The sequence below is a fragment of the Chrysemys picta genome, chromosome 4, assembly GCF_011386835.1.
Source record: "Chrysemys picta bellii isolate R12L10 chromosome 4, ASM1138683v2, whole genome shotgun sequence".
Taxonomy (NCBI): domain Eukaryota; kingdom Metazoa; phylum Chordata; order Testudines; family Emydidae; genus Chrysemys; species Chrysemys picta.
The window spans coordinates 10717713-10731290 of NC_088794.1; the positions used below are offsets into that span (position 1 = coordinate 10717713).

General features: G+C 54.4%; 1 protein-coding gene across 2 annotated transcripts; it reads left to right on the forward strand.

Moving 5' to 3' along the window:
* The first annotated feature begins 63 nt into the window (after positions 1-63).
* Positions 64-2807, forward strand: NDUFS8 (NADH:ubiquinone oxidoreductase core subunit S8). 2 transcript variants are annotated; one of them, XM_005294967.5, is made up of 7 exons: positions 64-202; positions 908-965; positions 1095-1157; positions 1459-1548; positions 1810-1982; positions 2229-2357; positions 2605-2807. In XM_005294967.5, the coding sequence occupies exons 2-7, from the start codon at positions 926-928 to the stop codon at positions 2734-2736; spliced, it is 627 nt and encodes a 208-aa protein (XP_005295024.2). In that variant the 5' UTR covers positions 64-202; positions 908-925; the 3' UTR covers positions 2737-2807. The 2 variants fall into 2 exon arrangements, with proteins under 2 accessions (XP_005295024.2, XP_042708536.2); XM_042852602.2 differs by lacking the exon at positions 64-202 and adding an exon at positions 428-500.
* The last annotated feature ends 10771 nt before the right edge of the window (positions 2808-13578 follow it).

Genomic DNA, 13578 nt, shown 5'->3' on the forward strand with positions numbered 1-13578 from the left:
CCAATCATTTAACCCCATTTAACCTTCGTCACGTCCGCGCTGCCGAATCAGAACGCACGCCCCGCCTCCCGCCCGGCCCCGTAGCCAATGAGACACGAGCTGGACGCTGATTGGCCCTAGCGCTTGCCGGCCCAGGCCTGGCCAGGTCGCTGCAGACTCGGAGCGGAGTGGCGTAGGGGTGCTCGGTGCTGTCCCCGCGGGGGTGAGTTCGGCTCCCCGGCCCCGCGCAGCGCGCGCGGCCCCGCCCCCGGCCCATGCCCGGCAGCCCCCCCCTTCCTCCCTCCCCGGGGTCGGTCCTCTCGGCCTCGCTCGGGTCACTGGGACCTTCAGGAGCGCAGGCGGTTGCGCATGCGCACGGCAGCTGAGCGGGGCGAGACAAGCCTCGCCCTCTGCTCCTGCTGGGCGGGGCAGGACGCCTGGGTCCCTTTGGCTCGCTCCTGCCCGCCAGACCCAGACGCCGCCAGGATGGGTCCCAGGTCACTCAGCCCCTCCCCGACAGGGTGAGGGCCTGTCCCGGAGCAGGGAGCTGCAGGACCCCTGTGGGAAAGTGCCCTGCACTACGGCCCTCGGATGCCTGGGTCCCATCCCTGGGGGGAGCTGCAGGACCCCTGTGGGAAAGTGCCCTGCACTACGGCCCTCGGATGCCTGGGTCCCATCCCTGAGGGGAGCTGCAGGACCCCTGTGGGAAAATACCCTGCACTATGACCCCTGGGCGCCTGGGTCCCATCCCTGGAGAGGGGAGCTGCAGGACCCCTGTGGGAAAGTGCCCTGTACTGCCATCCCCTAGTCCCGTCTGCTGGGTGTGGTGTACTGGCTTCAGGGGCTGGTGGGCAGGGCTGGCCCGTATTGGGTAGGTGCCAGGCAGAGTGTGTGAGCTGACACTGCCTTCTCCTCCCTTGTGCTGCAGGATTGCCCTGGGCTCAGCATGGCGGCGCTGTGGATGATATGCCGAGCTTCCTGCACCGGTAAGGACTGCAGCAGCAGGGAGACCAACCAGCTCCCCCACACTGTAGGGCTGTGGGCTGAGCCTTCTTTCCCTCTGCTGCCCCCTGGGGCTGGAAGCATTCTCTAACCTTTCTCCTTGATTCCCCCAGGGACACCACCCTGCCTGAGTCTCACCCGGCTGCTCAGTGTTACAGCCTCGAGAAAGTCCTACAGTAAGTACTGCCTCCGGCCCTCCCCAAGGCTGCCCCTAGAGCTCTCCTTGGGGGCACAGCATCGAGAGCCCATTCTGGAGGGCATGGAGTCTAGTCTGCTTCTCCTGCCCCCCAAGGGGGCTGCACCCAGAGTCCCTTCTCCAAGGGGTACACAATCCAAGTTAGGTCTCTTCCATCGCCCAAGTTGCCATAGAGTCCCTTTCAGGTGCTGTCAGGGCACCGTATCCAGAGGATGGGTGCCTGTCCCAGCTCCTTCATGTTGGTCTGTGTAGGCCGGTGATGGTTTATGTCTCCCCTACAGAGTATGTGAATGTACAGGAGGTGAAATCGGACATGAAATCCATCACCGACCGGGCTGCTCAAACTCTCTTGTGGACAGAGCTCATCCGAGGTGAGCCCCGGGTTCTGTCGGGATGGGCTGTGATGGCAGGACCTGGAATGGGATGGCTGTGGTGGGACCTGGTGTGGGGGTTGTCGGGATTGAGAATGGGGGGGAAGGTGGGCTGTGAGGGTCTGATAGGCATGGATGCTTCCCTGTGCCAGTGGGATGGCAGTGTGAGGGGGCACATGGAGATGGTGTAGGATCTGAGTGATGCTTAGTGTCTTTGCTGCTTCTCAGCTGGATTCTAACCTCCCCCGGCTCCTCCTCTAGGTCTGGGTATGACCTTGAGTTACCTCTTCCGGGAACCTGCCACCATCAACTACCCTTTTGAGAAAGGCCCCCTGAGCCCGCGTTTCCGGGGGGAGCATGCCCTGCGCCGCTATCCGTCTGGAGAGGAGCGGTGCATCGCCTGCAAGCTCTGCGAGGCCATCTGCCCTGCCCAGGTGAGCCTCCCCCTTGCCCCAGGGGTTGCCCATGTGGGGTCGAACCTCCCAGCCCCAGAGCCTCTCTCTGATGCTTGTCTCTGGCATGGTGCATCCCAGGTAAGCAACTCTTCTGTGGTGAGGTCTCCCAGTCTCTGCTCCGCTCTGCCCCCTAGGATCTCGTCCCAAGGGGGCTTTGGTTTGATCCCCTCTGGGTGCCCGTGTATTTGGAGCGGGGGTGACCGTGTTCTTCCCTCCCCCCACCAGGCGATCACCATCGAGGCTGAGCCACGCGCTGATGGCAGCCGCAGAACCACCCGCTATGACATCGACATGACCAAGTGCATTTACTGCGGGTTCTGCCAGGAGGCTTGCCCTGTGGACGCCATTGTGGAGGTGAATGCGACCGGCTGCGCGTGGGGCTGGTGTCCGGGGGAGCCAGGCATGCGATCTCTCCCCAGACCTGCCCTCATATACCTTGGCCTCTGAGGGTCTCTGTAGGGCAGGAGAGAGGTCCTGGTGGGTCTCTGCACTGGGCAAGGGCACGGTGGAGTCTGTCCGTCCATGAGTCTCTGTCTTGGGGGCGAGGCCCTGCTGGCAGGTTGGCTCTGGTGGCAACTGTCTGCTCTCCTGGTTTCTGCAGGGCCCCAACTTCGAGTTCTCCACCGAGACGCACGAGGAGCTGCTGTACAACAAGGAGAAACTGCTCAACAATGGGGACAAGTGGGAGGCTGAGATCGCGGCCAACATTGAGGCCGACTACCTGTACCGGTGACGGCTGGGCCCCCCCGCACTGCCCAGCCTGCTTCCTAGACCCACCCCTGCAATAAAGGGCCTACACCCATTGCCACAGCTCCTCTGCACCTGCCTTGGGGGAGAATAGGGCTTCAGGGTGTGGGGTACAGGGGGGAGTGGGTGGGTAGGGGGCACACAACCCAGGCTCTTAGAGCCTCTCCCATCTAGCAACCCCTCGCTCAGGGGCTCTTACTCCTGTATGTTTGTATGGGGGGTGGGGAAACTGAGGCCCTGTGCAGGGGAGGGGACTCTGCTTAAGGAACTGGGATGGGGGACACACATGACCCCTCCCTCCTGCTGTCCCAGTGCTACACATCACATTGAGTCTGTAACTGCCTTGGGCTCATTCCCAGTGCCGGTGAGAACTGTGGGTAACACTGCCCACCCACTGCTCAGGGGGGAAGAGCGGCTGGACATTCACTCCAGTTAGCCCCCCCGGCTCCAGGGAGAGGAGCCAATGACAGAGCCAGGGTTGGTGCCCAGTCCTGCTGTTCCAGTACTGCCCCTCCCTGCTCTGGTGTGTGAGAAATAGGTTTAGGTATGATGGGGGAACTCTGCCAAACACTGAGCCAGGCAGTGGTCTGTCCCTGCCCCCTTTTGGCCCCGGATCTGTCTTGTGCTGCTACTATCTCCTGCTCTGGCAGGGGGCTGCTTGCCTTGCCTTCTGCCCTGAGCACCATGGAGCTAGAGCAGGGCCCTGTCTCGTTGAGCTGGACTCAAGAGCAGAGGGGGGCAGCTCCCCATAGACCCACTGCACTTGGGTGAGTGGTGGCCAGGAATATACTCCCCATGGATGGCTCTCGCTGCCCAGCAGAGATGAGATCTAGTCCCCTTTGGCAGTGTCTGTCTTGGCTCGTGAGTGGCCCCCAGGAGCCAGGGGTGTCAAGGTGTACTGCAGTGGCTGAGTGCCAACCTCAGGGCAGACTGTTAAGAGGCAGGGTGCAAACCCCAAACTGGCTGGGAGTTCTGGATTTAGATTTCACCTATCAAGTGTGAACCTCTCGGGCATTATAACAGCCTAGCCAGGTAGTCTCAGACATCCCCTTGGCTAAGTGGCTCTATCTTGCCACCTAGGTAAGGTTGCCTGGGTGATAGATGGTCCCTTACATCAAAGATCACAACAATATTCAGGTTTCTTCCAGTCTGAAAGGATCAGTCACTTACCCTAGGACAACTGCACCTTAGATCTCACACCAAAGACAATGCGTGTAGCCAGCCCTACTGAAAAAACTTTCTGAAGATTTATTAACCAGGCAAAGGAAATAGTGAAAGGAGGTAAACATACACCCGAAGGAGTTACAGCCTTAAGTTTCAAAAGGTAATAGAAGCTTCTATAATAAGCAAGCTCTCTATGTCCTTTAGGGCTAACCTAGGCTTTCTGGGGATCTTTCACTTATGCTTGGTCGTCTTTGCCCTTCAGAATCCAAGCAGCATGAAACACAATTTTTATTCCTTCCTCCAGCCCTGCTTCCAGTTACAAATTCAGCTGCAGTCTCTCTTTCATGGAGGGTGGGGGGAAAGCAATTCACAAAGCCTTTTGTCTTCTGATGTTCCACAATGATTCGTGTCCTGGCTCTGGGCCTTCTTTGGTTGGGCCGGAGAAAACACCTGTGGCAAAGTAGAACCTTGCAGTTGGTAATGCTTCTTGCCTGTCCAGTGATTTCCAGTTACAGAGCCAACACTTAAATATTACAACATGGGATACAGGTATAAGTGAGATTATAGGATGCAGCAATCTACAAGTACTTTATACTGCCTAACTAAACGCTTTTGTAACTCTAATACCTATTTTAACAGTACAATACACAGGTGAGCCAAAGTGGCTCCCTAGGCCCCGTGGTCTGTATTTGTCAGGGTTTAGCTCAGGCCTAGGGGCCTTGGCATGAGGTGGCACCTGGTCTGCTAGCATCACAGGTAAGGTCAGCCAGGTCAAAGCAGCACCAAGTCAAAGCATAACCAGTCAGATTTGGGCAAATGAAATAAAAGCAAAATGCATTCTATGCTGATCTTAACACTTTCAGTGTCCTTAAAAACTTAGATGCTTCTCACCACAGGCTGGCTTTTCAGCCAGGCTCTCCCCTTTGATTAGCATTTCAGTCGCTTGGTGTGGTGTCTGTAGATGTAGGTGGAAGAGAGAGAGCATGGCAAAATGTCTCTCCCTTTTATCATGTCCTTTCTTTCCTCTTGGCTTTGTCCCCCCCTTCAGAGTCAGGTGAGCATTACCTCATCGCTGTCCCAAACTGCCCAAAGGAAGGGGGGTGATTCTCTCGAGGGTCTAACAGATTCTTTTATTGCTGCCTCAGGGTATGTCTACACTACGAAATTAGGTCGAATTTATAGAAGCTGGTTTTATAGAAATCGGTTTTATACAGTCGATTGTGTGTGTCCCCACATAAAATGCTCTAAATGCATTAAGTCGGCGGACCGCATCCACAGTACCGAGGCTAGCATCGGCTTCCGGAACATTGCATTGTGGGTAGCTATCCCACAGTTCCCGCAGTCTCCGCCGCCCATTGGAATTCTGGGTTGATATCCCAATGCCTGATGATGCAAAAACAGTGTCGCGGGGGGTTCTGGGTACATGTCATCAGGCCCCTCCCCCTCCGTCAGAGCAACAGCAGACAATCGATTCGTGCCTTTTTACCTGGGTTACCTGTGCAGACAACATACCACGGCAAGCATGGAGCCCGCTCAGCTCACCATCACCATATATCATCTGGATGCCGGCAGACGTGGTACTTGCATTGCTACACAGAAGCAGCTAATTACCTTTTGGCAGTAGATGGAGTGTTATGATTGATATCCGTCATCGTCATATTCCTCAGTGAGTTCGGAGGCACCTGGGCAGACATGTTTTGTCTCCTGGAGACTTAGTCCTGCCGGCAGTCCTATTGAACCGTCTTGACGATGATGGCTAGCAGTCGTAGTACATCATTTTCTGCCAAGCACCCAGAAGATGCCGATGGCTATCAGTCATGCTGCACTGTCTGCTGCCAGCTTAAGATGTAAAAAATAGATGGACCAGATTTGTTCTGTATTCATTTGCTTCCCCCTCCCTCCGTGAAATCAATGGCCTGCTAAACCCAGGGTTTTGAGTTCAATCTTTGGGGGGGGACATTCTGTGTGACAGTTTGTTTCTCCCTGATGCACAGCCAACTTTGTTGATTTTAATTTCCTGTACGTGTAAGCCATGTCGTCACTCGCCCCTCCCTCCCTCCCTCCGTCAGACAATAGTTTCGCGCCTTTTTTCAGCCCAGACGCCATAGCACTGGGATCATGGAGCCCGCTCAGATCACCACGTCAATTATGAGCACTATGAACACCACGCGCATTGTCCTGGAGTATATGCAGAGCCAGAACATGCCAAAGCAAAACCAGGCAAGCAGGCGATTGCAGCGCGGCGACGAGAGTGATGAGGAAATTGACATAGACATAGACCTCTCACAAAGTACAGGCCCCAGCAATGTGCAAATCACGGTGTTACTGGGGGAGGTTCATGGCGTGGAACGCCGATTCCGGGCCCAGGAAACAAGCACAGACTGGTGGGACCGCATCGTATTGCAGGTGTGGGACAATTCCCAGTGGCTGCGAAACTTTCGCATGCGTAAGGGCACTTTTGTGGAACTTTGTGACTTGCTTTCCCCTGCCCTGAAGCGCCAGAATACCAGGATGAGAGCAGCCCTCACAGTTGAGAAGCGAGTGGCAATAGCCCTGTGGAAGCTTGCAACGCCAGACAACTACCGGTCAGTCGGGAATCAATTTGGAGTGGGCAAATCTACTGTGGGGGCTGCTGTGATCCAAGTAGCCAATGCAATCAAAGACTTGTTGATATCAAGGGTAGTGACTCTGGGAAATGTGCAGGTCATAGTGGATGCCTTTGCTGCAATAGGATTCCCAAACTGTGGTGGAGCGATAGACAGAACCCATATCCCTATCTTGTCACTGGAGCACCAAGCCACTGAGTACATAAACCGCAAGGGGTACTTTTCAATGCTGCTGCAAGCCCTGGTGGACCACAAGAGACGTTTCACTAACATCAACGTGGGATGGCCGGGAAAGGTACATGATGCTCGCGTCTTCAGGAACTCTGGTCTGTTTCAAAAGCTGGAGGAAGGGACTTTTCCCGGACCAGAAAATAACCATTGGGGATGTTGAAATGCCTATCGTTATCCTTGGGGACCCAGCCTACCCCTTAATGCCATGGCTCATGAAGCCGTACACAGGCAGCCTGGACAGGAGCCTGTTCAACTATAGGCTGAGCAAGTGCCGAATGGTGGTGGAATGTGCATTTGGACGTTTAAAAGCGCGCTGGCGCAGTTTACTGACTCGGATAGACCTCAGCGAAGCCAATATTCCAATTGTTATTGCTGCTTGCTGTGCGCTCCACAATATCTGTGAGAGTAAGGGGGAGACATTTATGGTGGGGTGGGAGGTTGAGGCATATCGCCTGGCCGCTGATTATGCGCAGCCAGACACCAGGTCGGTTAGAAGAGTACAGCAGGGCGCGGTGCGCATCAGAGAAGCTTTGAAAACGAGTTTTGTGACTGGCCAGGCTATGGTGTGAAACTTCTATTTGTTTCTCCTTGATGAACCCTCCCACCCACCCACCCACTCCGGTTCACTCTACTTCCCTGTAAGCTAACCACCCTCCTCTCCCCCCTTCGAGCACCGCTTGCAGAGGCAATAAAGTCATTGTTACTTCACATTCATGCATTCTTTATTAATTCATCACACAACTAGGGAGATAATTGCCAAGGTAGCCCGGGATGGGTGGGGGAGGAGGGAAGGAAAAGGACACACTGCAGTTTAAAACTTTAACTCTTATTGAAGGCCAGCCTTCTGATGCTCGGGCAATCATCTGGGGTGGAGTGACTGGGTGGCCGGAGGCCCCCCCACCGTGTTCTTGGGCGTTTGGGTGAGGAGGCTATGGAACTTGGGGAGGACTGTTGGTTACACAGGGGCTGTAGCGGCGGTCTCTGCTCCTGTTGCCTTTCCTGCAGCTCAACCATACGCTGGAGCATTTTAGTTTGATGATCCAGCAGCCGGAGCATCGAATCTTGCCTTCTGTCAGCAAGCTGATGCCACCTATCCTCTTCAGCCCACCACTTGCTCTCTTCAGCCCACCACCTCTCCTCTCGTTCATATTGTGCTTTTTTGCACTCTGACATTGACTGCCTCCAAGCATTCTGCTGTGCTCTGTCAGCATGGGAGGACATCTGGAGCTCCGAGAACATATCATCCCGAGTCCGCCGTTTTCTCCTTCTAATCTTCACTAACCTCTGCGAAGGAGAAACATTTGCAGCTGGTGGAGGAGAAGGGAGAGATGGTTAAAAAAGACACATTTTAGAGAACAATGGGTACACTCTTTCACGTTAAATGTTGCTGTTCACATTACACAGCACATGTGCTTTCGTTACAATGTCGCATTTTTCCTCTGATATTGAGGTGTGAGAGATCACTCAAGCATTGCCAGGCAACAGAATTCGGCTTGCAGGCAGCCATGGTAAGCCACACCCATAACCACTTCAGATTTGGGGACAACTTATACTTTCAAGTCAGTGGCACTGCTATGGGAACCCGCATGGCTCCACAGTATGCCAACATTTTTATGGCTGACTTAGAACAACGCTTCCTCAGCTCTTGTCCCCTAGTGCCCCTCCTCTACTTGCGCTACATTGATGACATCTTCATCATATGAACCCACGGAAAGGAGGCCCTTGAAGAATTCCACCTGGACTTTAACAATTTCCACCCCACCATCAACCTCAGCCTGGACCAGTCCACACAAGAGATCCACTTCCTGGACACTACAGTGCAAATAAGTGATGGTCACATAAACACCACCCTATACCGGAAACCTACTGACCGCTATACGTACCTACATGCCTCCAGCTTCCATCCAAGAGACATCACACGATCCATTGTCTACAGCCAAGCCCTAAGATACAACCAAATTTGCTCCAACCCCTCAGACAGAGACAAACACCTACAAGAACTTTATCAAACATTCGTAAAACTACAATACCCACCTGGGGAAGTGAGGAAACAGATTGACAGAGCAAGACAGGTACCCAGAAATCGCCTACTACAGGACAGGCCCAGCAAGGACAATAACAGAACACCACTGGCCATCACATACAGCCCCCAGCTAAAACCTATCCAGCGCATTATCCACGATCTACAACCTATCCTGGAAAATGATCCCTCACTCTCACAGACCTTGGGAGGCAGGCCAGTCCTCGCTTACAGACAACCCCCCAACCTGAAGCAAATACTCACCAGCAACTCCACACCACAGAAACACCAACCCAGGAACCAATCCCTGTAGCAAACCTCGTTGCCTACTCTGTCCCCATATCTACTCTGGTGACACCATCAGAGGACCCAACCACATCAGCCACACCATCAAGGGCTCATTCACCTGCACATCCACTAATGTTATATATGCCATCATGTGCCAGCAATGCCCCTCTGCCATGTACATTGGCCAAACCGGACAGTCCCTCCACAAAAGAATAAATGGACACAAATCGGACATCAGGAATGGTAACATACAAAAGCCAGTAAGTGAACGCTTCAGTCTCCCTGGTCATTCTATTATAGATTTAAAAGTCACTTATCATTGAACAAAAAAACTTCAGAAACAGACTTCAAAGAGAAACAGCAGAACTAAAATTCATTTGCAAATTTAACACCATTAATCTGGGCTTGAAGAGGGACTGGGAGTGGCTGGCTCATTACAGAAGCAGCTTTTCCTCTCCTGGAATTGACACCTCCTCATCTATTATTGGGAGTGGACTACATCCACCCTGATTGAATTGGCCCTGTCAACACTGGTTCTCCACTTGCGAAGTAACTCCCTGCTCTCCATGTGTCAGTATATAATGCCTGCATCTGTAACTTTCACTCTTTGCATCTGAAGAAGTGAGGTTTTTACCCATGAAAGCTTATGCCCAAATAAATCTGTTAGTCTTTAAGGTGCCACCAGACTCCTTGTTGTTATGGTAAGCCACAGTCTTTTGGCTTTTTTAACCTTCATAACATGTGGGAATGGTTTCAAACAGCAGCGCCCTCATTTCCCATATCAAGGACCCATTGGGTTGGCCATTTAAAATGGGTTTGCAATGTAAAAGGAGGGGCTGCAGTTTCCGGATTAACATGCAGCACAAACCCAACTACCCCCACTCCCCCCCCACACACCCAATTCTCTGGGATGATCACTTCACCCCTCCCCCCTACTGCGTGGCTAACAGCGGGGAACATTTCTGTTCAGCCGAGCAGGAACGGGCACCTCTGAATGTCCCCTTAATAAAATCACCCATTTCAACCAGGTGACCGTGAATGATATCACTCTCCTGAGGATAACAAAGAGAGATAAGGAATGGATGTTGTCTGCATGCCAGCAAACACCGGGACCATACGCTGCCATGCTTTGTTATGCAATGATTCCAGACTACGTGCTACTGGCCTGGCATGGTAAAGTGTCCTACCATGGCGGACGGGATAAGGCAGCCCTCCCCAGAAACCTTTTGCAAAGGCTTTGGGAGTACATGAAGGAGAGCTTTCTGGAGATGTCCCTGGAGGATTTCCGCTCCATCCCCATACACGTTAACAGACTTTTCCAGTAGCTGTACTGGCCGCGACTGCCAGGGCAAATTAATCATTAATCACGCTTGCTTTTAAACCATGTGTAATATTTACAAAGGTACACTCACCAGAGGTCCCTTGTGTGCCCTCAGGGTCTGGGAGCACGCCTTGGGTGAGTTTGGGGGTTACTGGTTCCAGGTCCAGGGTGATAAACATATCCTGGCTGTTGGGGAAACCAGTTTCTCCGCTTCCTTGCTGTGAGCTATCTTCATTGTCTTCATCATCATCATCTTCCGCGTACCCCGAACCTGCTTCCCTGTTGCGTGATTCTCCATTGGAGTCAAAGCACACGGTTGGGGTAGTGGTGGCTGCACCCCATAGAATGGCATGCAGCTCCTCGTAGAAGCGGCATGTTTGCGGCTCTGCCCCAGACCTTCCGTTTGCCTCTCTGGCTCTGTGGTAGGCTTGCCTTAGCTCCTTAATTTTCACACGGCACTGCTGTGCGTCCCTGTTATGGCCTCTGTCCTTCATGGCCTTTGAGACTTTTTCTAATATTTTGCCATTTCGTTTACTGCTACGGAGTTCAGCTAGCACTGATTCATCTCCCCATATGGCGAGCAGATCCCGTACCTCCCGTTCTGTCCATGCTGGAGCTCTTTTGCGATCCTGGGACTCCATCATGGTTACCTGTGCTGATGAGCTCTGCGTGGTCACCTGTGCTCTCCACGCTGGGCAAACAGGAAATGAAATTCAAAAGTTCGCGGGGCTTTTCCTGTCTACCTGGTCAGTGCATCTGAGTTGAGAGCGCTGTCCAGAGCGGTCACTGTGGGATAGCTCCCGGAGGCCAATAACGTCGAATTCCGTCCACACTACCCCAAATCCGACCCGCAAAGGCCGATTTTAGCGCTAATCCCCTCGTCGGAGGTGGAGTAAAGAAACCGGTTTAAAGGGCCCTTTAAGTCGAAAAAAAGGGCTTCGTCGTGTGGACGTGTCCAGGCTTAATTCAATTTAATGCTGCTAAAGTCAACCTAAACTCGTAGTGTAGACCAGGCCTAAGCCAGTGTCCTTTGTTCCTGTGAGGCTGGGCTGGGTTTGTCCCATCCATGCCCTGATGAGGTGTGAACTGCCCCTCTGTTCTTGGAGAGTTTTTGCCTGGGCTTGCTTTAAGCCATGAGGATACATTTTTAGCCTCATAACTATATACATGAAATTACAACCGTTAACGTTACTATAACATCACTGTAACAACCACGCTCAGTGCATCATGAGCCTTCCGAAGACACCCAACATGACACACTTTGCACTGGCTACCACTCAACCATTTTATCAAGATGAACATGGGGGTGTCGGGCGTTCCCCCGAGGTACAGAGCATCACACCTGGGCCACGACCAAACCCTGCAGCTGCCCCAGTACCCTCATCATGCAGAGGTGCTGGGACTCTTGTCTCAAATGCAGTGTCCCGGTAGGCCTAAGTTGGCTGGAGGGGAAGGGGGTACCGGAGCAGCGCAGATGCTGTAGCCTCCTTGAGTTGGCTCTGAACCTCCTGCTGGCCCCCATCCCTGTGGGGCAGCATTCCCTGTACTCCAGGCAGCTACTCCGACCGCCAGCAGGGAGCGTGCATTAATACAGCAACCTTTTCCAAGCATGGCTTCACTGGCGCTTTCCCTCACTGCGGGGGGTCCTGCCATCCTCCTGGGAGTGTAGCAGGCCCTGTGGGGAGCTCTGTCCCCCGACCATGGGTTGGCCCCCACGGGAGAGGCTGTTGAGCCTGCTCCAGGGGTCTCCAAGCCCAGGCAGTAAAGGCTACTGTGGTTAGACCCTGGAGTCCCAGCTTCGATCCCTGCCCAGGAATGTGGTGGAGCAGGTGTGTGTGGTGGGGTTTCAGCAGCTGCGGTTTGTGCTATGGAAAGGGGGGGCGGGAGCTTGGTGCCATGTGAGGCTCTATCTGCCCTCCAGAACAGTCTGAAAAGCCAGCTCCCCCCTTCCCCCCCTCCCAATTCCCCAGCAGAGTCCAGATCCCATGAGCCTAACATCCCCACCAAGCTCCTCCTCTCCCAGCTCCTCTCCTTTGCTGGGACGCCCCTCCATGCTCTCTAATGACCCCTTGGGCGGGAGCTCAGATCCAGCTTGTTTCCTGTCCAGAGGCAGGGCTGTAAAGCTCAAGCATTTCCCCTCTCTGGGTGCTGTCCGGCCAATCACTGTGCCTGCCCAAGGCCCTCTCCCCCGAGGGACCCCAGCTCCTCTAGGGCCCCCCCCGGCACAGAATTAGGGGATGGGGCTGCAGTAGCAGGGCGTGGCGGGTCCTGTGCTTACAACACAGGGTGGGGCCTAGGGCTGTGGCAGTGCTATTTGCACCAAGAGAGAAGGGGCTTCTGGCCAAGCTGAGCAGTGGGTAGAGATGTCCAGGAAGCCACCTCAACAGGACCGGGTGCTGGAATCTCCGTCTGCATGGGCACTGCCCTGCATGTGACTGGCGCGATGGCTCAGGGTGGTGTGTTTTCTCTGGCCTGCCAGGAGAAATGGGGCAAGGGGATGGATGCCAGGGCCTCACAGACAGGCTGGGGGGACAGGAGATTGGTAGTGGCACATTTCTTGAGGGGATGGCCAGCTGGGGCCACCCTGCAGATAGAAAAAGCCCCGGAAATACCCAGTGGAGCAAGCAGATGAGGCAGGGAAGAGAGGGCCTGAGTCAGGCAGGGCATGGAAGCCGCGATGCAGGCCCTTTGGCTAGGATCATGGGATCTGGCGTCTGCCGCTGGGGATACTGACTAAGTGCCTTGGGGAAATCAGCCGTCAGCGGTCATGTTGAAGCAGCTATTTCCATACATGGAAACACCATCACATGGATTCAGTTGGAGTCAGAGGCAGCAGAGACACCAACATTCCTGGGGCAGGAATCTCCTCATGCGGGGCGGTGGGGGTGGTTACACGAACCTCAGGGCACGGACCCTGCTGGGACTGGGCGTCCTGGCACTAGTGCCCGGGGCCTGGAACCTGCTTAGAGGGGGTGAGAGAGAGCTGGGAGTGTGAATCCAAGCTGAGCCGTGGGCAGCGACACCGCAACAGGGCCTGGTGCCCTGCTATTACATCTGGGCTCTCTGTCTGCACGGGCGCTGCCCCGCATGTAACTGGTGCGATGGCTCAGGGGCCCGGTGCAGGGGCCTTGGTGTGTGGGGGGGTGTCCAGTTGCACAGGGGCTAGTGCTCTTGGCTGTGTATGTTGCCACACCGGGG

Coding starts and splice junctions, on each gene's coding strand:
- NDUFS8 (XM_005294967.5), top strand. CDS start 926: ATGGCGGCGCTGTGGATGATATGCCGAGCTTCCTGCACCG. Junction 1,158..1,458: donor AGCCTCGAGAAAGTCCTACA/GTAAGTACTGCC, acceptor TCTCCCCTACAG/AGTATGTGAATGTACAGGAG. Junction 1,983..2,228: donor AGGCCATCTGCCCTGCCCAG/GTGAGCCTCCCC, acceptor TCCCCCCACCAG/GCGATCACCATCGAGGCTGA.